Below are 27,230 nucleotides of genomic sequence, written 5' to 3'. Positions count from 1 at the left end.
TCCTGATTCTGTACTTTCCCCACCAGTTTCTCCAAAGTGGAGGAAACAGACTCACATGGCCAAAGCTGAAGATGTTGCCGGGGCTGGGGGACTGGACTGCTGACCAGACTCTAGAAGGAGGCTGAGAGGCCACGTCACGTCCCCATCCCAACACACTTGTCATTAAAGACAAGCTCAAATCTGGATGTGACTCTAAAAAATTGAAGAGTTTTTTGTTGTTGTTGTTGTTGTTGTTTGTTTTAAAGCCAGGTGCCAGTGGCTCCCAACTATAAATCTAGCTACTCAGAAAACTAAAACCTGAGGATTGTGGTTTGACACCAGCCTGGGCAGGAAAGCCTATGAGACTTTTTTTTTTTTTTGGTCGGTCATGGGGCTTGAACTCTGGGCCTGGACGCTGTCCCTCAGCTCTTCAGCTCAAGGCGAGCGCTCTACCACTTGAGCTACAGCGCCACTTCCAGTTTTCTGGTGGTTTATTGGAGATAGGAGTCTTACAGTCTCTCCTGCCCGGGCTGGCTTTGAACGGCGATACTCAGATCTCAGCCTCCTGAGTAGCTAGGATTACAGGTGTGAGCCACCAGCGCCCGGCAAGCCTATGAGACTTTTACTTCCAGTTTACTGCCAAGAAAGCTGGAAGTGAAGTTGTGGCTCAAGTGATAGAGCGCTAGCCTTGAGCACAGAGAGGCTCAAGGACAGAGCTAGGCCCCAGGACCTGCACCAAAAAACACTAAAATATAGTCCTTATAAATCCCCTGGGAGATGAATTTGAGATTCAAGCCTCCAGTTTTTACTTACACTGAAAGCTATCGCAGAGACTCTCAAAGTAGGTCTTGGTCAAGTGCCTACTTTGAGTTACTAATAATACCATCAAGAAAGAAACCAGTAAATTAAAATTTGTTGGGCTTATTGGTCACAATAATCTGATGCATTCCCTTAAATCACTTGAAGTTGGTTGGAATTAGCATTTGATTTATTATTAGTACAAATACCAAAATTAAACTATTACGCTTGCTTTTTGACAGTTGTATGACTTCCTGCCTTACTTAACACTACTGTCTGGAGATTTATTTCAGAGAACTTGGCTATCCTTCTCCCTTGTTTTGACACTGCAGTTTAATCTTCTTAAAGTAGAGGTGGATTTTGGAAAGAAGGAAAACCCATGCAGTATAATTTCTGGGTTTCTACTCTGCCATACTTTAAAGTTTAGAATTACTCATTTATTTACTGGTAACAAATTACAACTCAAGGCCTTAAGCTGGCCAGGCAGGTACCCCACCACTTGAGCCACATTTCCAACCCTTTCACTTTCATTGTTTTTTGAATAGTCTCAGTTTTTGCACAAACTCACCTGAACTACAGTACACCTCCTATGAAGTTAAAATGACAAGCGGGTGCAACCTCATCTAGTTTTTTGATTTTCGGGGCTTTTATTTCTTTTGTTTTTAGATGGGATACTCCAAACTTTTTTCCCAGATTGGCCTCAAGCCAAAATCCTTGGGGTTGCAGCTCCTGTGAAGGAGGGATTACAGGTGCTGGCTACTGTGCCTCCCCCCAAAGTTTACTTTTTTTTTCCTTGCCAGTCCTGGGGCTTGAACATTGTCCCCAAGCTTCTTTTGCTCAAGGCTAGCACTCTACCACTTGAGCCACAGTGCCACTTCCACCTTTTCTGTGTATGTGATACAAAGGAATTGAACCCAGGGTTTCATAAATGCTAGGCAAGCACTACCACTAAGCCACATTCCCAGCCCCAAAGCTTACATTTAAATGGGAAATTTTAAAGCACAATATTCCAGAAACGAATCCAGTCTAAGACTAGAGATCCACATAGAATTAAGAGTAAGTCATTAAAATATACTGGTAGGTATGGGTAGTTCAGCTCTCTTATTCCCAGCACCAGGGAGGCAGATGCAGGAGAATTTCAAGTTTGAAACTAGTCCGGACTACCCATGAGACCTTGTCTGGATGAATGAATGAATGCCAGAATAAATCATCACAAGATATTATCATAATCCTCTCTAAAGAATTAAATACTGGCTTGGGGGGCTGGCAGCTCACGCCTGTAATCCTAGCTACTCAGGAGGCTGAGATCTGAGGATCACAGTTCAACGCCAGCCCAGGCAGGAAAGGCCGTGAAACTCTTATCTCTAATTAACCACCAGAAAACTGGAAGTCGTGCTGCTACTCAAATGGTAGAGCGCTGGCATTGAGTTAAAGAACACAGTTCAAGCCCCAAGACCTACCCCCCTCCAAAAAAAATTAAATTAAATATTGAATGGAATTCAATAAGGAATTATAGATTCTACCTCCATAAAACAACTCAACAATAAGGCCCACGCATATTAAGGTTGACATTCCCTCACGCTACCACTGCTTGGCTATTTGTAGAGGAATTTATCCAGGTCTAACTATATCCTAGGAAGAAAATTTTAAAGTAATGGCATAGAGTTCAAATAGACGGGTGCTTGAATTTCAAATTTCTGTTTCCTGTAGCTTTAGCCTTTTTCTAGGCCTTGTTTTCTCACTTTTAAATGACATTAGCAACTTTATAGGATTCTTGTGAGGACTGAATAAGTACTATGAGTGAAGTCCTTAAAACAGCGCCACGCAGAGCACAGGCGCTCTGTGGAAGCCAGGGTTCTGATTCCTATAATGATATACGTAGCTTACAGTAACCAGAACACATCTGCCTTCCAGCCTAATCTATTTTCAGTCACCTCTTTTGTGGTGAAGCAAAGTGGTCAAGTGGGCGAAGGAAACTGCTTTCTCACCCACCATCAGCTCTACTTAGCACTGCCACCCACACTCAGTGAGGCTCAATCTCATTTCCTGTAAAGTGAGAGAATTGAGTTGAATTATCGCTAAGTCCACTTGTATTATGGTTTAAAAGATGTCCAAAGAAGAGGCTTCTTAGACAGCTCTTCAGGGGTGGCAGTACTAAAGTGGAGTCAGCTTGCTGAGCCTCATGACCCCACACACCCGATCATTTCACTCCGATGATTAGCTCTGAAGGGCTGATTCATACTAACCAAACACCTAGAAAGTTGACTGACAAAAACCCCTCCAGTTACTTTCCTGAGATGTCTCACTGGTTCCGCTAGTGTTCTGATGAGTAAGGATCAAATTAGAAGAGGTTTTCTGATGACCATGGAATTCAGCAGAGACAGTTGACAGACTCCTAAGAGTTATTCCTATTATGCTTTGGTAGTCAAAGACATTTGCCTTTGTTCTTTGTTCAAAAAAAAAAGAAATTATAATCATGTTTCAGGTCAGTGTTGAGAAGTGCCTGGTTTTTGAGGCTCTACTTTCATTTCAGTAAGCTCATAGAGAGCATCAGACACCCTCCCATTTTACACCCCCCACATGTACATGTGATGTGTTCTTTGCTGTACTTGAAATTTTTATATTCTTTCTTGTTAATTTTGTGCTTTCATTCAACAAACACTTAGAATCCAATCAGTGTGGTAGCATTTTGGAGGTTTTTTCCTTCTTTCCTTTTCTTCCTTCCTACTTTCCTTCCTTCCTTCCTTCCTTCCTTCCTTCCTTCCTTCCTTCCTTCCTTCCTTCCTTCCTTTTTTTTCTGATCCTGGGACTGGACTTGAATTCAGGGCCTGGGCACTGTCCTTCAGCTTCTTTGCGCTCAAGGTTAGCACTCTACCACTTGAGCCACAGCACCAATTCTGGCTTTTTCCAAATAGTTTGTTGGAGAGAAGAATCTCATGGACTTTCCTGCCCCACCTGGCTTCAAACCATGATCTTCAGATCTCAGCCTCCTGACCTAGGATGGCCTTGAACTCACAATCCCCTTGCCTCAACCTGCTGAGGTCTGGGATCACAGATGTATACCACCAAGCAAGCTCACTTATCAGCTTCTAACTGGTACTTGCAGGCATAAGTCTTAACTTTTTAACAACACATGACCTTGTGTGCTTCTTATGTTGTAAGACATAGGAAGAAGCAAAGGGGCTTTGGCATGAAGTCAAAGCCATAGGAAAGAAGTTTATTAGGTATTCTTGCGATAAGAATAAAATGAAATAATGGAATATTTTATTAGAAGGAACTTAATGAAAAATTTAGACTGTAAACTTAACTTTGGTAAATTAAAAGTCCAGCGGAAAAACAAGAACTAGTTCCATCTGGTTTCCTTATCCCACTTACCTTAAATCGGCAGGTAATCCTACAATGGCTTTCAATGGCTCTGTAAATGCCTTACTATTGTTTGGACCATAAGTAAGAATAAGGAGAGTTTTAGGGAAAGCTAATTTAGATAAGATGTTAGGAGACAAAGTGACTCCAAATGTAGAAAGAACAAAAGATAGTGTTAACAAAAGGATTCGTAGGGGCTGGGAATGTGCCTTAGTGGTAGAGTGCTTTTCTAGCATGCACAAAGCCCTCGGTTCCATTCCTCAGAACCACATAAACAGAAGAGGCCAGAAGTGGTGCTGTGACTCAAAGTGGTAGAGTGCTAGCCTTGAGCAAACAGAAGCTCATGGACAGTGCCCAGGCCCTGAGTTCAAGCCCCAGAGCTGGGGGGAAAAAATGGATTTGTAGGGATAGATATGGAATTCATTTAGACTTACTTGTTTAGTAATTACCAAAGTGGCTGGTAGTCTGATACAGTTTTACAAAGATGCTCCCAAAAGTTCTCACTTGGCTTGCTTGTTCATGGCGGTGCTCTACCACGTGACCTGTGTTTCCAGCCTGAGTTTTTTACTAGCCAATTCAAGATGAAGTCTCTCTGATCTTTCTGCCCAAGCTGACTTCAGACCAAGCCATGATCTTCTAATCTCAGGCTTGAACCACCAACACGCAGCCAGATTAGCCAACTTAAATGAGAGGTACCAATCACTAGAAAGGAAAGTTCTATTCCATAAGGAAGTGCTTCCCTAGTAACTGACATCATGATGCATTTGCAGACTGCTGCCTTCCCCTCTCAAGGATGCAGTGGAAGTGTCAACCTGGAGAAGGTGCTATACAATGCAAGAGGTGAACTCTGCCCTGAGTAAAATCCAGCTGGTGGGCTATTCTCAGAAAATTGTGAGTACTAACATGAAGAGTGAATGCCTGGTTCGCACCGTTGGCCTTTGGACGATCCACAGCAGCGAGAGCATGTGTTTTCCTCCACCGCGCCCAGGGTTTTGGAGGCACTTACTCCTCCCCCTCACATTCCTTCACCAGCGAGCAGTGCATTATCAGAGGGCACCGCCCACCGGAGAGAGCCACCTAGAACCACAGGCACCACAGGTGCCTGAAAACAGAAAAACAAGAACAACTTAATGGCCTAAATAAGAAGGATTCCTGGTTTCTCTTTTAATCAGTACCTAGAGCCACAAATGATAGAACAACCAAGAGCCAGCCAGGTATAGTAGCTGAAGCCTATGATCCTAGTAACCTAGAACATAGAGATCTGGGGACCACAGCCCTGGCCAAAAAGAAAACAAGTTCACAGGACTGTTTCTCAGCTGATGTCTCGGCTCCATGGTATGCACTGCTCATCCTCAGCAGTGCGGAGAAGCACAAATAGGAGGATTGTAGTCCCGGACAGCCGGGGGATAAAGGCAGACCCTGTCTCAAAGGTAACCAGCACAAAAACAGCTGAAGACCTAGTGGTACAGCACCTGCCTAAGTGTGGGGTCCTAATTTCAACATTGCTACTGGAAAAAAATAACAACTAAGAGCCCAACACTTACTTAACATAAAATGAAAACTAAAGGGTTGGGAATGTGGTAGAGTGCTTGCCTCGCATGCATGAAGCCCTGGGTTCGATTCCTCAGTACTACATAATCAGTTTAAAATGGCAGAAGTGGCTCTGTGGTTCAAGTGGAAGCGTACCAGCCTTTGAGCAAAAGAAGCTCAGGGACAGTGTCCAGGCCCCAGAGAGAGGGCCGGAGGTGGAAAGGAGGAAAGGGAGAGAGAGAGAGAGAGAGAGAGAAAGGAAGCAAACAAGTATTTGGCTCTTTATTCTGTTACTGTGTCACTTTGCCTTTTTTTTTTGTTGGTCATGGGGCTTGAACTCTGGGCCTGAACGCTGTCCCTCAGCTCTTCAGCTCAAGGCGAGTGCTCTACCGCTTGAGCTACAGTGCCACTTCTGGTTTTCTGGTGGTTTATTGGAGACAAGAGTCTCATGGTCTTTCTTGCCCGGGCTGGCTTTGAACTGTGATCCTCAGATCTCAGCCTCCTGAGTAGCTAGGATTATAGGTGTGAGCCACCAGCACCTGGTGTCACTTTGGCTTTTAATGACTGAGTCTTGAGTACACATTGTCAGAGCTGAGGCGAAGCTGCAGGTGACAAAGATTGTATGACTGCTTTTTATGCCTACCACATCAGGCTCTAACATCATTTCTGGTTTGCTTTAAACTTTGCAGGTTACTTTAGCATAGTTTCACTCTCTGTACTTTCCCCTGCAAACTTACGTGCTGTCTATGTTTACTGAAAGCTCAAGTTCTTTCTGTGCTTCTTCTCAGGAGCTTTTTGGTGCTGTCCAGGTGACTCCCTTGAGCTCGGGCTATGCTCTTGGAAGCTCCAACTGGATCATTCAGTCCCATTATGAGAAGGTTTCTTACGTCTCCGGGTCCTCTTTGCTTACCACACACCCGCAGGTAATGACAAAGTCTCTTTCAGTGTGGCTGTTGAGTCCACATTCAGAATATGTCCTGAAATCCTCCTAATGTTTGTTTCTTCGGATACTCTAAGAAAGTTAAATTGTTCAGGTCCCTTCATTAGGATTACACTTTACTCTAAAATAATTCTATAATCTTTAGGGTCACCTCTTAAGATTCTGAGATTTCCCCAATCCTTCCAAAGACCAGAGCCTGTTGTGGGACACAGAAGGGTGTTCATTTACTCAGCAGATATTAATTTCTGAATACCTAATCAAGGGCCACATACCTGTTAAGCATTTATTTGTGATGGCTACTAGGCAGACTACCCTTGTGGATTTTACCTTCAGTTTATGTGTGAGGAGTCACTCCACATTGTGATACAAGTCCTGGAAACAAAGTGGAATTATTTCTAGAACAAAAGTGATAGTTGAGATTTGGTAATCAAAGGTAGCCTCCACCAGTTATGGTGGCACATGCCTATAATCCCATCACCCCAGAGGTCAGCCCTGGAGACCCAGAGCTCCAGGCCAGCCTGGGCTTCATATTGAGACACTATCTCAAACATATTAAGAGCAGAGGAAGAAAAACAGAAAAGGCCTCTGGATCCATCATCTAAACAAACTGAAGGACTAGCCCTTCAAACTTGTGAGAGACGACAGAGGGAAGGCCCCTCGCACAGAACAAACTGGTCATGTTTGAGGAGCAGAGAACATGTGACTGCAGCGTGCTCGTACACAGACTCCCAGGAGAGGATCCATGCCAGATCACGGCACACTTTGTAGGCTGTGATGAGGAATTCTGACCTTTCCTGGTATTAAGGTTTGAATTTGCTTGCTTAACTTGCTTATTCAACTGGTGCTCTACCACTTCCACAATGCCTCTAGCCCATCTTTTGCTGATGACTATGGAGATGGAGTTTCACAGACTTCTGCCTAGCTACCTTCAAACCTTGAAGGTTTGAAGTTCTGAGTTCTAGAATTCTAGGCCTTAGCCACCAGCACTTGGCCTGATTTGGTTTCAGTGTGTAGAGGGAAACCACAGGAAAGCCTAAGTCGTTCGTTCATAACTGTTTCATTTGCAAGAAGCAAATGTTTCGCATGTAATGTTTAAGGGTTTCAGGTATTTGTAAAAAATGTATTGCTCATGGGGCTGGGAAGGTGGCTCAGTGGTAGAGCGCTTGCCTTGCATGCTCGAGGCCCTGGATTCGATTCCTCAGCACCACATAAGCAAACAGAAAAAAGCCAGAAGTGGCACTGTGGCTCAAGTGGTAGAGCGCTAGCCTTGAGCTGAAGAGCTGAGGGACAGCGCCCAGGCCCAGAGTTCAGGCCCCACGACCGGACCCAAAAAAAAAAAAAAAGAAAGAAAAAAAAATGTATTGCTCATTTCATAAATCTTGGTTCTATTTTTGTAAGAGGGAGTTAAGATTAGATAGCTGATTGATGGATATATGTACACAAAAATACCTTGTAGAAGTCCATATCCCATATTATTAAAATTTTAAACTTACAAACATAAATGTAGGATTTTATTTCCATAATAAAAGATGACAGATAGCAGTGGATCGCCCAGCCCTCTGCCGGCTTTCCGACTCCAGGTCTCCAAAGCTTACTGCGGCACTAGTGGCCAGAGTGCTCCAGGAGCAGGAGGTGACTGGGCTCACCGCGCCCAGCCCCAGCACAGCCTGCCTTGGTGTTTCGCCTTTTTACTTTATTTGGTAGCTCAGGTATTTGAACTGATCTACCAGCCCATAGTTTGACTTTTTTCCAGAAGCCCAGTGTGATCTTCCTGCCGTGGCCCCTCCTTTCTGTCACAGAAAGTTCCTGTCCCTCTACTGTTTTCGTTAGGTTGGTACTCACATACTTCCTACTGAAAGTCCATCAAGTTTTAGAAACATTCACTGTTTCAAGAACCATTACTGGCTCAGAAAGAAAGCACCTGTTTGGTTTTTAGTTGCTAAATAATTGTATATTATTTATGATGTACATGATACTTTGACATACATTTATTGAATGGCTAAATCAAGGCAATTAACATAGCACCTCATTGTGAAAACAAGAGATGGAGGAGAATGCCATGTCCTGGGCCAGAAGAACAGAATGCCCCTCAGCTGACATTCTGTATTGTTTTTTCCATACTTGTTTGTTTGTTTTTTGGTTGTGGGGCTTGAACTCAGGCTCTGGGTGCTGCCCTTGAGCTGTTTTGCTCAAGACTAGCGTTCTTTGAACCACTTGCAGTTTTCTGCTGGTTAATTGAAGCTAAGAGTCTCACAGACTTTCCTGCCCTCCCAGCCATACCTTCTTTTATATCCAGGTTTTATTTCAAGGTTAGAAGGACACGAGCTACTTTTACTGTAGCTAGCAGAATTCTAGGCCCTTCCCGATTGTTAAAATCAAAAAGCCCATCAATGTCATTGTAATCTGCTTCATTGAATCAAAACTTTTTTATTGGCAGCTTCTCTCATTCTTGATGTGTTATTCAATAAAAGACAAAAAGATTACTTGGCTGCCAACCCCTCCAATTTGTCCTCTGAGATCAAAACCTTTACAGTACTATTGATGTAATTTCCAGTAAATTATTCTTATAAGGTCTATAAGTTTAAAGGGAAAATAAGGTCTTGAAAGTAATAAGCAAATTCCTATTAATTTTAATTTCTAACTGCCAATCTGTGTCTGTTGAACTCAGAGGGATGAGAAAAGTTTGGCACCAGGCGTTGGTGGCTCACGCCTGTAATCCTAGCTATCTGAGGATTGAGGTTCAAAGCCAGCCTGTCAGGAAACTTCGTGAGACTTCTTATTTCCAATAAACCACTCAGAAAACCAGAAGTGGTGCTGTGGCTCAAAGGGTAGAGTGCTCACCTTGAGCCAAAGAGCTAAAGGACAGCGCCCAGGCCCAGAGTGCAAGTCCCAAAACCAACAAAAAAAAAAAAAAAAGAAAGTTTGGGTTTCAGGAAACTTGATAGTAGTATTAGTTAGTTTTCTATCACTGTAACCAAATGCCTATCAGAAACAACTTAAAGGAGGGGACTTATTTTGGCTCCCAGTCACTTGGCCCCAATTGATTATATCTAACTATGCTCCATCCACTCACCACCTCACCCACCTTTCCAGGACTTTGTAATCACCACCCTCCTTTCAGGTCGACTTTCTCCCGCCCACCCGAAAGAGAACATGTGACTCCATCTGGCTTATTTCATCCAACTGCCTCCAGTTCCATCTATTTCACTGCAAATGAAAGAATCTCACTATATATAGATACTACTGTATCTTGGTGCCATATTTTCTTTATCCACTCACCTACTGATTACTGATGGTTGTTGATGGACACCTCATTTCATAATTTAGCTATGGTAAACAATGCCATGGGTATGCATGCAGCTGTCTCTTGTATGCTGACTTCATTATGCAGCTGTCTCTTGAATGCTGACTTCATTTTCCTTGCATAATGAGATGCTGTTTCATTATCAAAAAATTAGAGATGTTGGCAAGAATGTGGAGAAAAAGGAATGCTATCTGTGGGATTGTAAATTAGTGTAGCCACTATGGAAAACAATATGGAGATTCCTTAGAAAGTAAAGAATTTTGATTGATTGTTTTGGATTTTTTTCCTTTTTTATTTTGTCATACATATATTTTTATGTCTTTCATTTTTTGTCATACATTATTATAATTTCATGATTCTTTTTTATGCATTTATGATAAAAGTATACTGATTCACTAGAATTTGATTAGGATACCTTTGAAACACCATCTTTTTGTAAATGTTCTAAAAGTGTTGAGACAGAATGTGTACTAGCTGGGGGGTAAGCATTCTTCCATATGTATCTGCTAACTTGAGCTCTCAAGTGTTGCAAGTCTTATATTTTAGCCACCAGTTTCTCAAGACCTTGATGATGGGTTGGACATAGAACCATGTCAGTTTGTCTTGCTCCTTTGCTGTTTGTACATTACGTTCCCTTTTAAATTACTGATTGTAGTTCTCTGTTGTTTTTCAGCCCATGGACCAAGCATCTCTCAAAAACAGCGATGTTCTTATTCTGACAGGGCTCACTCAGATCCCCACGGCAAACCCAGATGGCATGGTGGGGGAGTTCTGCAGCAACCTAGGTACAGGGCGGGGTGTCTCAGATCTGAACTTGCTTTTCAGTACCTTGCTTCCGTGCTATCCTTTTTGCCCATTTCCTTCACAGCCACATCCTCTAGGGCGTCCCTGCTCCCATTTCCTTCCATCCTTTGTGGAACAGCACTTCAAAGCCTGCTGTTGTCTGCAGGAACAATCCTATAGTACATTAAGTCTGAAAGTGTGCTTGAGTGGGTCATAAGACGCAAATGAGACTCGTTAGCAGTTTGTAGAAGAACTGTTCCACGTCCTCCCACCTTACTGTTTGTTTAATCCTGCTTTTGATGAATCAGTAAGGGAAGGGAGTACTTACCTGGTAGCAGATATCACGGAAGGGAAGGAAGGGAAGAATCACATTTTTGCATTGCAAGTACTAGCCCAGGAAAGACCGTTAGGGGGGCTAGGAAGGTGGCTTAGTGGTAGAGCACTTGCCTTGCATGCATGAGGCCCTGGGTTCAATTACTCAGCACCACGTAAGCAGAAAAGGTCAGAAGTGGCATTGTGGCTCAAGTGGTAAAGCACTAGTCTTGAGTTGAAGAGCTGAGGGACAGTGCCCAGGCCCAGAGTTCAGGCCCCACGACTGACAAAAAAAAAAAGACCGTTAGACTTTGAATTCACAACAGTGATATAATGAATGGAGGTAATGTTTCCCACTGTTACTTAGTTGGTATTACTTTTTCTTTGGGGGGAAGATTAGCTTGAGAGGCCTGTGGAACATTTTCCATTAGGAAGAATTGTATTTTCCTTTGGGTGTAATTGTTAATAAAACATAGAAATTGGACTGGGAATGTGGCTCAGTGGTAGAGTGCTTGCCTAGCATGCATGAAGCCCTGGGTTTGATTCCTCAGTACCACATAAACAGAAAAAGCTGGAAGTGGCGCTATGGCTCAAGTGGTAGAGTACTAGCCTTGAGGACAGAGCCCAGGCCCTGAGTTCAAGCCCCAGGACTGGCAAAAACTAACAATTTTTAAATTAAAAAAAAAAATCTAGCCAGGCACCAGTGGCTTATGCCTGTAATCCTAGCTATTCAGGAGGCTGAGATCTGAGGATCAGGAAGAGCCAACCCAGGGAGGAAACTCCATGAGACTCTTATCTCCAGTAAACCATTAGAAACCAGAAGTGGTGCTGCGGCTCAAGCAGTAGAGCATTTGCCTGGAGCTGAAGAGCGCAGGAAAAACGCCCAGACCCAGAGTTCAAGCCCCATAACTGCCAAAAAAAAAATTAGAAATTTTGCCTTTATTTTAGAAAAGTAGGTTGGTTACTGCTTCTGTGAGTTCAGGCTGCTGTAGCAAAAATGTCATGGTGGTGTAGGCAGAAGCCATGCCTCTCACTCTGGAGATGAGGACATAGAGATACAGTACTTTCTCGCAAGGCTGGAGCTCTACCATTTGAGGGATCCTCTACTTGAGCTTTTTGCTGGTTATTTATCAATAAAAGAGGATTTGTCTGCATGAACTAGCTTCAAATGATGATCTTCAGATCTGAGCCTCCTGAGTATCTCTAGAATTACAGGTGTGAGCCACTGGAGCCTAGCTGGGGTTTTTGCTGATATAAAGCCAGTCATTTCTTAATGTGGAATAACAGTTACTTGACTGGTCTCAAGTAGAGTCTTAGGTCTGTATATTTGTTTATAATCTAGAAGTAGAGACTCAAAGTACTTGGATTTCGGGGACACCTCTGAATGGGTCTTCTAAATTGCCTGCGTCAGGGAATAGTAAGAACACCTTACACACGCACTTTACACACACAAACCTAGGGCCTACCACAGAGCTACCAAGTTGGAACCCCTGGGGAGAGGAGAACTAGCAGAATGAAGGAGCACGGTGAACATGCTCTCTTGGCAATGTCTGTGCAAACTAAAGTTTGAAAATAGCTAGCTGCACACGTTCCTCTGAAAATAGCTAGCTGCACACGTTCCTCTCAGGTGAGTGGTGAGGAGCCAGGCCCGGCAAGGCTGTGTCAGCTCACCACTGGTCCAGGCTCTAGAGCCATGACTGCTGAGGCGGGGTTTTCTTCATATCATGCTGCAGCAGTAGCGAGTCACCAGTTCGTAAGATACCTGTGCAAGGCAGTGGGCCGGGTAGAGGACCGAGGCAATGAGACGCCAAGTCCTGCGCCCCCAAAGCTGTGGCTTTGGTTTGTTTTAGAAACCAGGTGAAAAGCAAATCTGCGTGTGCATTTTGTTTCAGCCCGTCATAAGTTATATGACTACAGCCCACGAGCTGAGATTCCTTTTCACATGGCTTACTTTAAGTATTTAAAGTATGGAAGGACTTCTACTGAATAAATATTAATGAAAGAAAATGCCAGAAAAACTTGGCCTATTTCCTTATGATCAAAGACAAAAAAGAGAGAAGACTGACAAATTTTTGAGCAGGATGTGAACAGATAAGGAGATGAGAGCCTCTGTCCTGCAGCACGGTTGCTGGGAAGCATCAGAACCGACACCCTTGGTGCCAGTTATCCCTGGGAACTCAAATTCGAGGTGATGGAGAAATCAGCGCTCAGCCTTGCATTCCCTTCCAAAGTGGAATTCTAAAAACAAATACAATTGTTACTTCAAAAGTTACACTGAACCTTTAAAAACTGTTCTTTTGGTAAGACTTTCACCTTCTGGCTGCATCTTTCCTAGCGCTGACAGTCCGCAATGGAGGAAATGTATTGGTCCCCTGCTATCCTTCTGGAGTGATCTACGACCTCCTGGAGTGTCTGTACCAGTACATCGACTCAGCTGGCCTCTCCAGTGTCCCCTTCTACTTTATCTCTCCCGTGGCCAACAGTTCACTTGAGTTCTCCCAGATTTTTGCTGAGTGGTATGTCAGTGTTTTCTCTGAGTTCCATTGGGTTTTAGTACATTGAAACAGTAAGAATGAGCTAGGTGCTGGGGGCTGGCAACTGTAGGTACTCAGGAGACTGAGATCTAAGGATCAAGGTTCAAAGCCAGCTGGGGCAGAAAAGTCCATAAGACTCTTATCCACCTGAAAATCAGAAGTGGCACTATGGCTCAAAGTGGAAGAGCACTAGCTTTGAGCAAAAAAGCTCAGGGACAGTGCCCAGGCCCTGAATTCAAGCCCCTGATGGACCAAAAAAAGATGTAACTTGATACGTGTTCATCCTTAATACTCTGTGGGTGTGGTTTTAATTCACCACTGGAAAAAAATCTTAACTTTAGTGTTGAAATTTTATCTGCAGCCACTAGGTGGCAGCAGCTGCCTGTGTACTGGCTAATGCTGCTTTTCCTCTTTAAAGGCTTTGTCACAACAAACAAAGTAAGGTGTATCTCCCAGAACCACCTTTTCCTCATGCGGAGGTAAGGAAACGGAAATCATGGGAAAGAAATGTGGGTGGCTCAGTGTGGATGGGCAATCTGTGTAAACAAACAGCTCTTTTTCTTAATTTTGATGACAGCACAGCACTCTAGTGAATCTTCGTGCTTCCTCTTATTTGCATGTCATGTTACCTCTGTTTATTCAAGCACAGCCCACCTCTGGAACAGTCCCTGTGTGTTTGACTTAAAGTAACATTTATGTCTTGTCAGATGTTCTTTCCAGTTATGCCAACCACATAGAAAATAAAAGTTTAGCTTAAAAGAGAGAAAAGGCTTTCCTGTCTCAGAACTGATGAGGGTCTTTTTATGTAGCCCAATAATCCGTTTTGTTTCCCTTTTTTTTCCTCCAAATTGCAGATTTGGGACATTTTTCTGAGTGACTGCCTCATATTATTATTGCTCCTAGTAGTCCATAGCACATCGCAAACACACAGTAACGACTTTAATGATCTTTCTGTTGGACAGACTTATTCCTCCTTTTTGTTAGGTGTTTATTCAAAATCACGATGTTTAGATGGCTTTTAACTCTTTAAGGAATGTTGGAAATATGTTCTAGAGCCACAGAATATTACACGCCTGAGCACGTGCATTCTGGAGTGTGCACAGGGAGAAAGTTAGCAGTCAGCAGAAGACACCAGAACTTCATAGAGTTCCAGCATGGTACTTACATACACCCAAATGTCCATCCACAGGACAGAGAGTATTGTGGTACTGTCACACAACCGCTGTACCTTAGTGAGGCTGAACCATATTCTTCAGGTGCTGCAGCCACAAGCCCTCTCTACACCAGCGCTACAGTGCACTGTGCTGCTAAGCTGTGCTGTGCCATGGGTGTATTAAACGCCTTCCCCACACATGTAAATGCTCAGCCTCAGACGGGCTTACCAGGAGGTAATCCATTATAAATTGAGGGGCATCAGCACTTATTAGTATTTGTTACTCAGTACATTTTGGAGCAGCCTGAGTTCACTGAAAAGTTGTCAAGAGTTCCTATGTATTTCCAGCCACTTCCACACCAGAGCAGTACTTGTAAGAATTGATGAACCTCCATATTGCATTCATCACCCAAAGTCTATTAGAGCTTGCTCTTGGAATACATTCTTTGGGGTTAGCCAAATGAGTAATGGCATGTATCTAGTTTCAGTATTGTGCAGAATAGTTTGCTGCCCTGAAGTCCTCTGTGCTCCTCTGTTTCATCCTCTCCCAACCAGCCCATGGCAAACAAGATCTTCCTACCCTTACAGTTTGAATGATGTGGTTACAGTGTTCCAATGCGTACCCTTCTTAGATGGGTTGCTTCCACTTGTAGTGAGAGGCGTTCCATCCTTTCCATGGCTGGACTACATATTCCACTGCCTGGAAATGCCAGTTTATCCATTGTCTGCTGATACTTCGGTTGCTTCCAAGTTGGGCAGTTGTGAATAAATATCCATGTGGAGGTTCTGTGGACATTTTCAACTCCTTTGGGTAAAATATCAAGTAGGATGATTACTGGGTCTTCTGGTAAGTGTATGATTAAAAATAAATACAGCCAGGCACTGGTGATTCACGCCTGTAATCCTAGCTACTCAGGAGGCTGAGATCTAAAGATCATGGTATAAAGCCGCCTGGGCAGAAAAGTCTGTGAGACTCTTACCTCCAGTTAACCACCAGAACACCAGAAAGAGTGCTATGGTTCAAAGTGGTAGAGTGCTACACTTGAACAAAAGATCTCAGAGACAATGCCCAGGCCCCGAGTTCAAGCCCCATAACCAACCAAAGGGGAAAAAGCCTACATCAAACTGTCCTCCATCTGCTCCACCCCACCCCCATACCAAGTGAACATTCCTGCCATCTGTTTATCTAGATCTTTCCCATCTTTAAGTTGGGTTCGTTTTCTTGATGAGTTTTAAGAGTTTGTACATTTTCAAACTTCCAGGATGTATCTATTGTATTTTTAAGTCTCTTCTCCAGCCTCAGCAGGCAAACAGCTCTTCATGTGTGCTTTGATGTGCCTTCTAGCTCATTCAGACCAATAAGCTGAAGCATTACCCCAGCATCCACGGAGACTTCAGCAATGATTTCCGACAGCCGTGTGTGGTGTTCACTGGGCATCCTTCTCTCCGATTCGGGGACGTGGTCCACTTCATGGAGCTCTGGGGAAAATCTAGTCTCAACACTGTCATATTTACAGGTAGACTATAATAAATCATTCCCTTTCCACTGGGGCTGTTAGTGGATGTGTGCCTACCAGGTAGAGATCCAAGGGAAGGTTTGACATTAGGCATACATGCAAACTCAGCGCCTGGTGCATCACACCCTGTATCAGGAGCAGGTGGGGCTCCAGGTGGCAGCCTGGCTCACTCCCAGTTTACAGGCCTGCCTTCCTGGGAAGAGAGCATTTGCTGACGTGACTCAGGGTCCGTTCATTGGTCTCCTGTCTGCTAGGGGCAGAGGTGTTGATTTGTCTCATGTGGATGTTTGTTTTGAGCACCAGGAGATGTGATGGCTGTGGTCTGCACAGGCTTGTCCACTGTGCGGGTACTGTTCTTGTTCCATTTGCCCCCTATCTTGCTGGGGACAGGACTGTGCAGATAAGCATACAGATGTAGGTACAAAACACAGCCACATGCATAGGTCCTATTCCTCCCCAAATTTTGAATTGATTGATGATTCTGATGTGAATAAATTATCACTGTGATGGCTACCAAAAGGCATTTAGAAAAGCTCTTTTTGTTCTGGACTCAGCCTGGGCATGGTCCCTGAGCTTTTTGGTGGTTAAATGGAAAGAGTCTCATAGACTTTCCTGACTTTGAACCCCAATCCTCAGATCTCAGCCCCCTGAGTAGCTAGGGTTACAGGCCTGGCTGTAGCGTTACCAGCGCCTGGCTGAAAAGCAATTTCTGTCCCCTCATTTATCTGCCTCTGCCCCTGGTGAACATGTGGAGCCCACAGCTGTGCCTCCAGTGCCCAGCTCCCCCTCCCGCCCCCACCAGGCTCTCCTCACTACGCTCCTTGCTGAGGCTCCCCTCGTCCTGTGGCCCGCCGAGTGCCTACTGCTGCCGGGCCGGCCTCTGACCCTGCCGTCCCCTCACCTGGTAGCCCTCTCTTGGCCTGCAAATTAAGATTCACTGTGTGCATTTCCCTTAGAACCAGACTTCTCATACTTGGAAGCACTGGCTCCTTACCAGCCCTTGGCCATGAAGTGCATATACTGCCCCATTGACACGCGACTGAATTTCATCCAGGTGTCGAAGCTCCTGAAAGAAGTGCAGGTAAGGAAGGGCGCGGTCGTGTTGCCTCTGTGTAGTTTGTCCTTCCATGGTGTGCGGGAGGGGTGCCTGCCTGAGGAGACCTCTGTTCCCAGTTCCCAAATGTGCAGAATGCTACAGCAGAACCCTGTAGAATGCTCTAGAAGGAAGAAGGAAGTTTCCCCTCTGAAGAATTCAGAAGTAAAAGGCAAGGAAAGTATCAGCAGTTGATTGCATTTGATTAAAAACCAGTTGTGTCCTCGGGGCATCAGTGTTTCACGCCTGTAATCCTAGCAACTCAGGAGGCTGAGATCTAAGGATCACAGGTCAAAGCCAACCAGGGCAAGTTTCTGAGACTCTTATCTCCAGTTAACCACCAAAAGCCAGAGTAGAGCTGTAGCCCAAGTGGTAGAGTGAGGGACAGCGCCCAAGACCTCGTTCAAGTCCCAGGACCAGCATAAAAGAAAAACTAGTTGTGTCCACTTAAAATCAGATTTTTACTCTATCCTCTCAAGTCATTCTATAGTTACATAAGCTGGCAGTAACTAAAACATGTCCAAGGCCTTGTCTTACATATGCTGTATTAAACCCAAAAGGTACACCTGTTCAATGTCCTGATTTTTCTAGGGCTTTGAGGCTTCGTCCAGTGCTGACAATGAGCTGGTAGATTATCAGCATTAGTTTTCACTTGAGGAGTATTTGTCTAAAAGAGATTTTTTGGCCGTTTTTTTTTTTCTCCCAAGATAAATTAAAAGATTTCTTTTTTTTTTAGTAAGAGTTCCATCTCTAGTTCCTTCTCATCCACCGTTGAGCCTGTGCCTGCCCAGTGTCCACCGCCTACCACCACCGGTCTGCAGACAGTGTGAGACACGCACGCTAGCACAGGAAGTCACACTTCTTGCCAGACTTCCCCGGGCTCCGTAAGGGAAGACCCGCCGTGCCCAAAAGGAGCTTAGCAGCCCTTGGGAGTAGACGCGTGGAGGTCAGCCTGCAGGTCTCTTGAATATAGTGAGATGTATAAACCAAGACAGTTTCATCCTCCACTCATCAACACAGCTTGCCGCTCCCAGGCTGCTCCTGAAATGCGTGTGCTTCCCCTACGCTGCCCTCTCTCACCAGTGATGGGCCTGAGCGGGGCGCTCTGCTCGCAGCCCCCTCCCGTAACTCTGTCTGTTGGTTCTCAGCCCCTGCACGTGGTCTGTCCTGAGCAGTACACCCAGCCACCCCCCACCCAGTCCCACAGGATGGACCTCATGATCGACTGCCAGCCCCCAGCCATGTCTTACCGGCGAGCGGAGGTCCTTGCTCTGCCCTTCAAACGTCGCTACGAGAAGATTGAAATCATGCCCGAGGTGAGCACTTCGCTTTCTTACAGTTCACCTGGCACTTTTCCACTTGAGTCTCTTGAGGAAAACGATCCCAGGGATGCTTTACTGGGGGCTGTGTCAAACACACAGCCCCTTAGGCAAGGAACAGTGCAGGGGTGGGATGGTCTGGCCCCCCAAGTTTCATGATGTGCATTGCGCAGTGCGTCCATGCAGCAAGTACACCCTGGGGAGCACGGGAGTGCTGGTGCCGGCTGCCCCAACCCCTTCCAGCCATAGCACCCCCATTCTTCCTGCACCTCACGAGGACTGAGCCAGGTTTCGCTGCAGTTAGAGAAAATGGAGGAGATAAGAGGAATCAAGGGAAATGGAATGTTAACGGGCTGCTGTATGCAGTGTAGCATGATTTCAAGGTTTGGTCCATGGAAGTCTAGGACCTGAGTTGTGTGGAATCTTGCTGCTTTAACCAGGGATAGAGGAAAGGCATTTGTAGGGGTGTTGTGCTCCCTCTGGGGCGCGAGGAGGAGCACCCCATCATGAGGAGTGGTGGAGTAGCAGGCTGCTCCGACGCCTTTGCCTCTGCGACAGGCTGCGCTGGGCCATTGTCGCTGGAGAGCCAGTGTGGGGCTCAAGCTACTTTTGGGGTTTTGACGATGAAGAGCAGTATCCAAGCTGGGAACGTGGCTCAGTAGAGCATTTGCCTAGCGTGCATGAAGCCCTGGGGTTGATTCTTCAGTAACACATAAGTAGGAAAAGCCAGAAGCAGTGCAGTGGCTCAAGTAGTACAGCGCTAGCCTTGCGCACAGAAAGGCTCAGAGACAGAGCCCAGGCCCTGAATTGAAGCCCGGGACTGGCAAAAAATAAAAATAAAAAAATATCCAGTCCTTGGATGAAAAATTCTCTTCCCACAGTCCACAAGGCTGGTTTCCGGAAGTACAAAGTTGTGGTTTGCTTCGTTGAGAACAATAAATGAGATGCGAGATAATTTTAGTAATTCAGACAAAAGTGGCGCATCACACAGATGCAAGCTATTCTGCTCATTCTTAAGGTCCATGCAAGTGGGCAGCCATCACGTTTTGTAGCGGTTCTTGGTCTGCTCTCTGCTGGGGAGGGTGGGGCGGGAAGACTCTAGGGACGAATGGACGGGATGCGCTGTTGTCTGGGTCCATGGAACACAGGGTGTTCATGGAGCTTGTGACTTCAGCATCACACACTTCCTTCTCTTGGCTAAGCACTTTCTTGCTCATTGCAGCTCACTAACGAGGACCAGTCACCCCTTGCAGCCCTCTGGGTGACAGGTGCGTGTTCCCGTGGCCCTGTGGGTAGCTAGGCTGGCAGCCAGTCAGGCTTCCTATGGCTCCCCAGGTGACGAGTCTGTTCTCTTGAAGTCTCTGAGCAGTTTCCCCCTCTTGGCTTCATCCGGTACTTCCTCTTCATTTCAGTAGTATGGCATTGATTGGAACTTGGGATAGGGGGAGATGAAAACAGGTTCCTCACTCCAAAAGAATGCCAAGTTTCAGTCTTGGTCTTAACCCAGAAGTAGAGCTAACCATCCCTATTTCTGCTTAAGGGGGGAGGGGGAGGGCTGTACTTTTATGATTTATTTCCACTCTATTTTACTGTTTATTTTTAGATGGCACTGAGGTTTGAACTTAGCGCCTTGCACTACCTAGGCAGGCAGTTCCTTGCTGAGTCACACTTCCAGCTGGGTTTTTGTTGTTGGGGGTTTTTTTTTGGTTGGTCGTGGGGCTTGAACTCTGGGCCTGGGTGCTTGCCTCAGCTTTTCAGCTCAAGGTGAGAGCTCTATCACTTGAGCCACAGTGCCACGTCTGGTTTTCTGGTGGTTTATTGGAGTCTCATGAACTTTCCTGTCCAGGTTGGCTTTGAACCATGATCCTCAGATCTTGGCCTTGTGACTAGCCATGATTACAGGCTTAAGCCACCAGCACCTGGCTTGTTTTTTTTGTTTTTTTTGTGGGGTTTTTGCTGCTGCTTTTTGAGAGGGTCTTGCTTCCTTCCAGACATGTGCCCAGGCTGCAGCCCTACCCTCTTTCGCTTCTCCTCACAGCGCCGATGATAGGTGCACACAATGTACCCCAGTATTTCCATTGAGATGGACTCTTATGCCAGGGGATGGCCTGGCGCCCTGATCTTTCCAATCTCAGCCTACCACATAGCCACGCCCAGCCATGGGTTGAGAAAGGAGCTTCTCTGCCCAGGCTGAAAAGTCATTCTGAAACCATCAACCTCCTAAGTAGCTAGAGTTACAGACATGAGCTAGGTAAGGCTTTGGTTTTAATGGTTACATAATGGCCTACCTTAAACGCATAACAATTTTATTGTAAACTGTTTACTTGTAAGAAATTGTTATTTTTGGGTTTTCTACATTATACATAACACTTCAAGGAATATCCTTTACATAAACCTTTGTCCTTATTTTTATTCCTGTGGGAAAGCTTTAGAAGCTTCTGGATTGACTATACAGCACCACGGCACACATGACAGCTGTTCTCAGAAAGGAGCACAGCATTTGCCCCCAGGGTGGGGCGCACTCTAATGTTTCCTTGGCTATATTTTGGTGTGTCATTTTGAATTGAGCTTCTTTGATTATTAACAGAAAACTTTCTAAACTAACTTGCTGCAGGGATTTCTTTTGCCTTTAAAATGGTCAGCGTAGCCGGGCGCTGGTGGTTCACACCTGTAATCCTAGCTACTCGGGCAGCCTAGATCTGAGGATCGCAGTTCAAAGCCAGCCCAGGCAGGAAAGCCTGTGAGACTCTTACCTCTAATAAACCACAGAAAACAAAGTGGCACTGTGGCTCAAGTGGTAGAGTGCTCGCCTTGAGCTGGAGAGCTGAGGGACAGCGCCCAAGCCGAGTTCAAGCCCCACAACCAACCAAAAAAAAAAAAAGGTCAATGTAGCTGGGCTTCAGTGCCCCATACATGTAATCCTAGCTACTCAGGAGGATGAGATCTAAGGATCACTGTTAGAAGCCAGCCTGGGCAGGAAAGTCCGTGAGAGTCTTATCTCAGGTAAACCAACCACCCCAAAAACCTGGAAGTGGAACTGTGGCTTAAGTGGTAAAGTGAGCACTAGACTTGAGCTCAGGACAGCATCCAGGCCTCCAGTTCAGACATGGGGACACACACACACACACACACACACACACACACACACACACACACACACACACACACACACACACACACACACACACACACACACACACACACACACACACACACACACACACACACACACACACACACACACACACACACACACACACACACAATGTGAGGTGACATTTAAAGCCTAATCTTCACCTGGGGAAGGGCAGTTAAAGCACTGGGTTTTTTGTTTGTTTGTTTGTTTTGGTCGGTCGTGGGGCTTGAACTCTGGGCCTGGGCACTATCCCTCAGCTCTTCAGCTCAAGGTGAGCGCTCTACCGCTTGAGCCACAGTGCCACTTCCGGTTTTCAAGTGGTTTACTGGAGATAAGAGTTTCATGGACTTTCCTGCTGGGACTGGCTTTGAACCGAGATCCTCAGGTCTCAGCTAGGATTACAGGTATGAGCCACTGGCGCCCAGCTGGCACTGGTTATTTTGAGATAGGTCTCATTTCCCTGCCTGGCACTTGTGTGGATTGCGATCTACCTGTTTTTTAGGTGTCCAGTTGTAGTGCTCACTGCCACGCCCAGCTTCTTTCCTTTGAGGTGGAGTCTCTCAGTTTCTGCTTCAGCTGGTCTGAAACCATGATCTTCCCATCTCAGCCTCCCACCACCAGCACCTGACCCCTAAGTTCATTGGTAATTTTTAAGAAGGGTTCACTGTCACAGAGTCAGTCAGAGTTTGCAAGCCATGTAAGAGTCCTGTTGTCACACCACGTGAGCCACAGGGGGTGGGCAGAGGATGAGCCAAGGCCAGAATGATCAGGAAGTGTTTTTAGGGGCTGGCGGGGTCTGAGGGGTCTATGAGAGAGCTTCCAGAATTGTCTGGAGCTGCCTGAGCAGCAGCCGTGAGTCCAAAACATCCTGAGGCAGGCTTGGCAGGTGCTGGGTGACATAACAAGATGCGCACCGCCTGGGGAATCCCGGCTGCCACGCTCAGCGCCCTGGGCAACGTCCTGTGCAAACGCCGCCTGGCAGGAACGCGGCCTGTCACTCCCTCCACTCCCTCCCTCGTCTCCCCGCCCTCCTTCGTTGAGAGTGGTAGATTTGTATAGGTGTTTCCATAACCACGGTTCTCTACAAAAACACTTCCATGTCTTCACTTCTTAAAGGGATTGGTTCCTTTTCGCCTGCAGCAGTGTAAGTAAAACCTAAAAGAGATGGTCACACTGGCCATCTGGAGCAGCGGGGCCGCCTGGCCCCTCTCCCACCAGGCCAAGCTGCGCAGCACCTCCAGGCCACGGTCCAGCTTGGCCTTTCCTGGGGGCGTAGGGCCAGCCCCGCCGCGCTCACCTCTCCTGCTCAGCTCTTTTCAGAGGGCCACCTAAAAAGCCCACATTTGCCTTCAGCTTGCAGATTCCCTGGTGCCCATGGAGATCAAGCCTGGCATCTCCCTGGCAACCGTCTCGGCTGTGCTACACACTAAAGATAACAAGCACGTGCTTCAGGTAGGAGGCTGGCGGGAGGCGGGCACTGGAGACCCTCCTGCCCAGGCTTGTTTGGATCAGAGGCTCGTCATATAAATTCCTGGCGACTTCCTTCTCTGGCTCAGAAAGGTGCCAGGGAAGAGACGCAGGGTGGCTGGAGAGGGGGCCACGTGGCACCCTCCACTCCGGGCTTCAGACAGCGCTGTAGGGTGAGCTGGTGCTGTGAGGAGTCCCCTTAGGAGGCCTGGCACAGAAGTACCACAGTTCAACCGTGAAGGCTCCAGGCCTGGGCTCGGGTGGGGCACCTGTCTCCTATAGGACTTGCAGGCCTGAGCTGTGCCCGGCACAGCTGCCACATGCCATGCTAGCACTGCGCTATCTTCACCACGCACTCAACAGCCCGGAAAGTCGCCGTAGCAATGCCTGTCCCCGGTCTCCTAAGTCTCCACAGCAGGGTCCGGCCGTGGTGACGGTGCTGCAGTCTGTTAGGCATTGCTCAGCAGAAACTGAGTTGGGTTGATGGAATTTAGAGATGGATCTTGGTGAAGGCAGAGGGCTCCGCAGACGCGGTGGCCTGGTGTGGATGGTTTCGCCAGCTGGGGCCCTGGGCCTCCCGCAGCCTCAGCAGCAGAGGAGGCGGGACGGGGCGGGACGGGGCGGGACGGGACGGGACGGGACGGGGTGGGACGCTCTGGGCAGCTGTGCTTCCTTCTGCCGCAGCCCCCGCCCAGGCCGGCCCAGCCCCCTGGTAAGAAGAGAAAGCGGGTGAGCGAGGACACCCCTGACTGCAAGGTGCTCAAGCCCCTGCTGAGCGGCTCCATCCCTGTGGAGCAGTTCGTGCAGACCCTGGAGAAGGTGAGCGCCGCCTCCCGTGCCGACCCCGCCCCGACCCCGGCTCCAGCGCACGTGCTGCCGCCTTGCCCTGCTTTCCCCATGGTGCAGGCTATTCCTGTGCTCTGCTTCGTCCAGGGCGGGCAAGGGGGCACCCTTCCTTTTTTAAATTTACTTTATTGTGATACACAGAGGGGTTACACTTACATGTGCCAGCTATCGAGTACAGTTCCTTTCGTACATGCTATTTCTTGTTAGAAAAACTGCACTTGACATCAATTTAAAGTGGTTTACTCCGATTAATGATGAACCTTTTCTCCACTGGCATCTTAAAAGAAAAGGCTTCCTGGGCTGGGAATGTGGCTCAGTGGTAGAGTGCTTGCTTGCCTAGCATGCATGAAGCCCTTGAGTTCAATTCCTTAGTACCACATATACAGAAAAAGCCAGAAGTGGCGCCGTGGCTCAGGTGGTAGGGTGCTAGCCTTGAGCAGAGGGAGGGAGGGAGGAAGGGAGGGAAAAAGGAAGGAAAGAAAGGGCTTCTTTGGAAGGCTTGGTTTCCTCATCTGACCTCAGCTTTCCCACACAGCTCTTCTTGAGGCTCCTGCATTCATGACCATGAACGATGGTCCCTCTCCATGGAGCCTCACTTTTGCAGAGAGGCCTGTGCACACAGGCACTGTCTATACCAAGCACAGATGACGCCAGTGCTCTCTGTCCATTCTGTAAGAGAATTTGACAGTAAACACCAGGATGGCTGCAGATGTGCCTCACTCCCCTTCAAATATCTGCCCACCCTGGGGGAACAGGAAGTGGAATCTGCCCACCCTGGGGGAACAGGAAGTGGAATCTTCTCCAGCTCAGAACAGCTGAGACTCAGGATGCAGAGGCACCCTGGGAACGTGCAGGATGTAGTTGGATTCTGTTGCTGTCATAGGCCCTGTCGTAAGACCAAAGAAATGGCTGCAGCGATGGAGCCAAGGCCCTCAGTTCAAACCCCAGTATTGACCAAAACAGAACTGCATTAGGCATGTCAAAAATAACCGGTTCTTAGACTGTCCAGCCAGACCTAGAGTGCCAGGTTTAGCGGTTCAGGTGCAGAGTCTCCCTCCATTTGCAGTCAGCCATCTCTTCTTTCTCTTGGGACAGCATGGCTTCAGTGACATTAAGGTGGAAGACACAGCCAAGGGCCACATCGTCCTGCTCCAGGAAGCTGAGACGCTCATCCAGATTGAAGAAGACTCCACGCACATCATCTGTGACAACGATGAGATGCTGAGGGTCCGACTGCGGGACCTCGTCCTCAAATTCCTGCAGAAGTTCTGAGTGGCCATCGGGCTCCCGGCAGGCTACAGCGGAGTCGCAGAGGGAGATGACGCCCGCAGCTGTGTGTCTGCACATCCGCGGTCTCAGGAGAGAAGAGGCGGCGCTCCAAAGAAACAGCCAGGAGCGTGCCCGGCCCCTGCACAGTGTCAGACAAGGACTTCCCTTCACACTGACAGGCATTTTCTTAAGGACCTGGCACGACAAGCCCGCCTCGCCCAAGACGTGCGTGGTGGACAGGAGAGTGAAGGTGACAGGTGGTTGTGTGGGGCCCAAGTTTGTTCCGCGGTTCACAAGTCTCACTTTATTTACTGCCTACACACACCTGCTCCCCACACACACACAAGAGTTGGAGCTCAGAGGCATGGCTCAAGTGGCAGAACTTCTGCCGAGTAACTGCCTAAATTCAAAGCATAAATTCAAACCCTAGTACTCTACACGCACAAAAACCACAATCCCAAAAAAGTAGTAAAGTAAACCCATCTGTCTGTATTTTATACTGCAGTCCACTTTGTTAATAAACTTATTTTTATAGTACGATCCATGCTTTCTTGAAACTATAACAGTGATTTAGTATCTAAAATATGTAAGAATAGCATAAACCAACACTTCACAACAAATTTTAGGTCGTGCGTATTACATCATAAAACCTAGCACTGTTTATACAAAAAAAAAAAAAAGCCGTATCATGCGGAGAGCAAGGGCTGCGGCCGTCCTGGACAGTTCAGGAGGCTCCAGGAGCCTCGCTCGGTGTGAGCCTGCGCTGGCGCACCGTCAGCTGGGTGACGCGGGTCAGCACAGACCCGAGACTAAGCTCAGGCCACTGGCTGGAAACAATCGTCTCAAAAAGTCAAAGCAGGACTGGCAGAGTGGCGCGAGAGTGAGGCTGAACCCGATCCCCCCTCACCCTGCAAAAACAAACGTATTTCTCCCTCTTAAGTTATATGCACACACAATGCACTTAAGCTGCCCCAAAATGATGTGTGCTGACCGACTGTGCTACCTGTGGGCTTTTGAGGCCCCCACAGAACATGACAACAGTGGCTCGTGGTCCTGTGAGGTTCCCTCACTGAGTGACACCATGACGCTCACTCTGCCGTGCTCATCCCCAGTGCCAGAACCAACTCCACGCCAGGGAGCTCAGGGCGGGGCCTCCGCTCATCTCGCCTACCTTCCCATAGCAGGAGCTGTCGCGCACACACCGGCCATGGAGGTGGCGGGTGAAAGCTTCCCGGGGGGTTCTGGTGGCAGGCCTGTGCCAGAACCTACCAGCTGTCCACCTTCCAGCTGGGCTATCGCGAGGATCCCAAAGGGACTTGGTGACCTGGCGATCACGCTTAAGAAGCGAGGCACGATTGCTCCCCCTCCCCCCCACCGCCCTCACCCCCCTCACCCCTGCGAAAGGTTTATGGGAATAATGGATTCTTTTTTTTTGGGGGGGGGGGTCCGATTGTGGGGCCTGAACTCGTCGGCCTGGGCGCTGTCCCTCAGCTCTTCAGCTCAAGGCTAGCGCTCTACCACTTGAGCCACAGCGCCACTTCCGACTTTTTTCTTTTTGCTTACGTGGTGCTGGGGAATCGAACCCAGGGCCTCAGGCATGCAAGGCAAGTGCTCTACCACTGAGCCACCTTCCCAGCCCCGGGAATAATGGATTCTTGGAAGAGAAGTGGTTCCAGTTAGCTGCACTTCGGCACAGAGCCACTTCATCATCAGGCTTCTGTTTGCACAGGATAACTGTGTCCCAGGATAGGTGACGCAATACTGGCGGGAGCCTGTCGGCATGGGACAGTAACGCTGCCGTGAAACCTCAGCTCTGTTCCTAGGAAGAGTTGTAAATGTGCCCGCGTGCATCGGTGTCCTTTCTAACAGACTTTGGCAAGGGCCAGG

General features: G+C 47.2%; 1 protein-coding gene across 2 annotated transcripts in view; it reads left to right on the top strand.

Annotated features, from left to right (window-relative positions):
- Positions 1-25,880, top strand: part of Ints9 (integrator complex subunit 9) — a 69,313-nt gene extending 43,433 nt beyond the window's left edge. The window contains exons 7-17 of one of the 2 annotated variants that reach the window (XM_070016765.1): positions 4,911-5,031; positions 6,459-6,593; positions 10,588-10,699; positions 13,345-13,525; positions 13,962-14,022; positions 16,042-16,213; positions 17,170-17,294; positions 18,506-18,622; positions 23,115-23,213; positions 23,913-24,047; positions 25,170-25,880. In XM_070016765.1, coding sequence (XP_069872866.1) covers positions 4,911-5,031; positions 6,459-6,593; positions 10,588-10,699; positions 13,345-13,525; positions 13,962-14,022; positions 16,042-16,213; positions 17,170-17,294; positions 18,506-18,622; positions 23,115-23,213; positions 23,913-24,047; positions 25,170-25,346 — 1,435 coding nt within the window. In that variant the 3' untranslated portion in view covers positions 25,347-25,880. Of the gene's footprint in view, positions 1-4,910; positions 5,032-6,458; positions 6,594-10,587; positions 10,700-13,344; positions 13,526-13,961; positions 14,023-16,041; positions 16,214-17,169; positions 17,295-18,454; positions 18,623-23,114; positions 23,214-23,912; positions 24,048-25,169 lie in introns of both variants that reach the window. The other variant, XM_070016764.1, reaches the window with a different exon arrangement.
- Positions 25,881-27,230: the final 1,350 nt, after the last annotated feature.

The sequence above is a fragment of the Dipodomys merriami genome, unplaced genomic scaffold (genome assembly GCF_024711535.1).
Source record: "Dipodomys merriami isolate MVZ:Mamm:240054 unplaced genomic scaffold, mDipMer1.0.p SCAF_12, whole genome shotgun sequence".
In the NCBI taxonomy this organism is placed as follows: Eukaryota; Metazoa; Chordata; class Mammalia; order Rodentia; family Heteromyidae; genus Dipodomys; species Dipodomys merriami.
The sequence above is the reverse complement of the archived record's forward strand: the minus strand, read 5'-3'. Positions and strand labels throughout refer to the sequence as shown.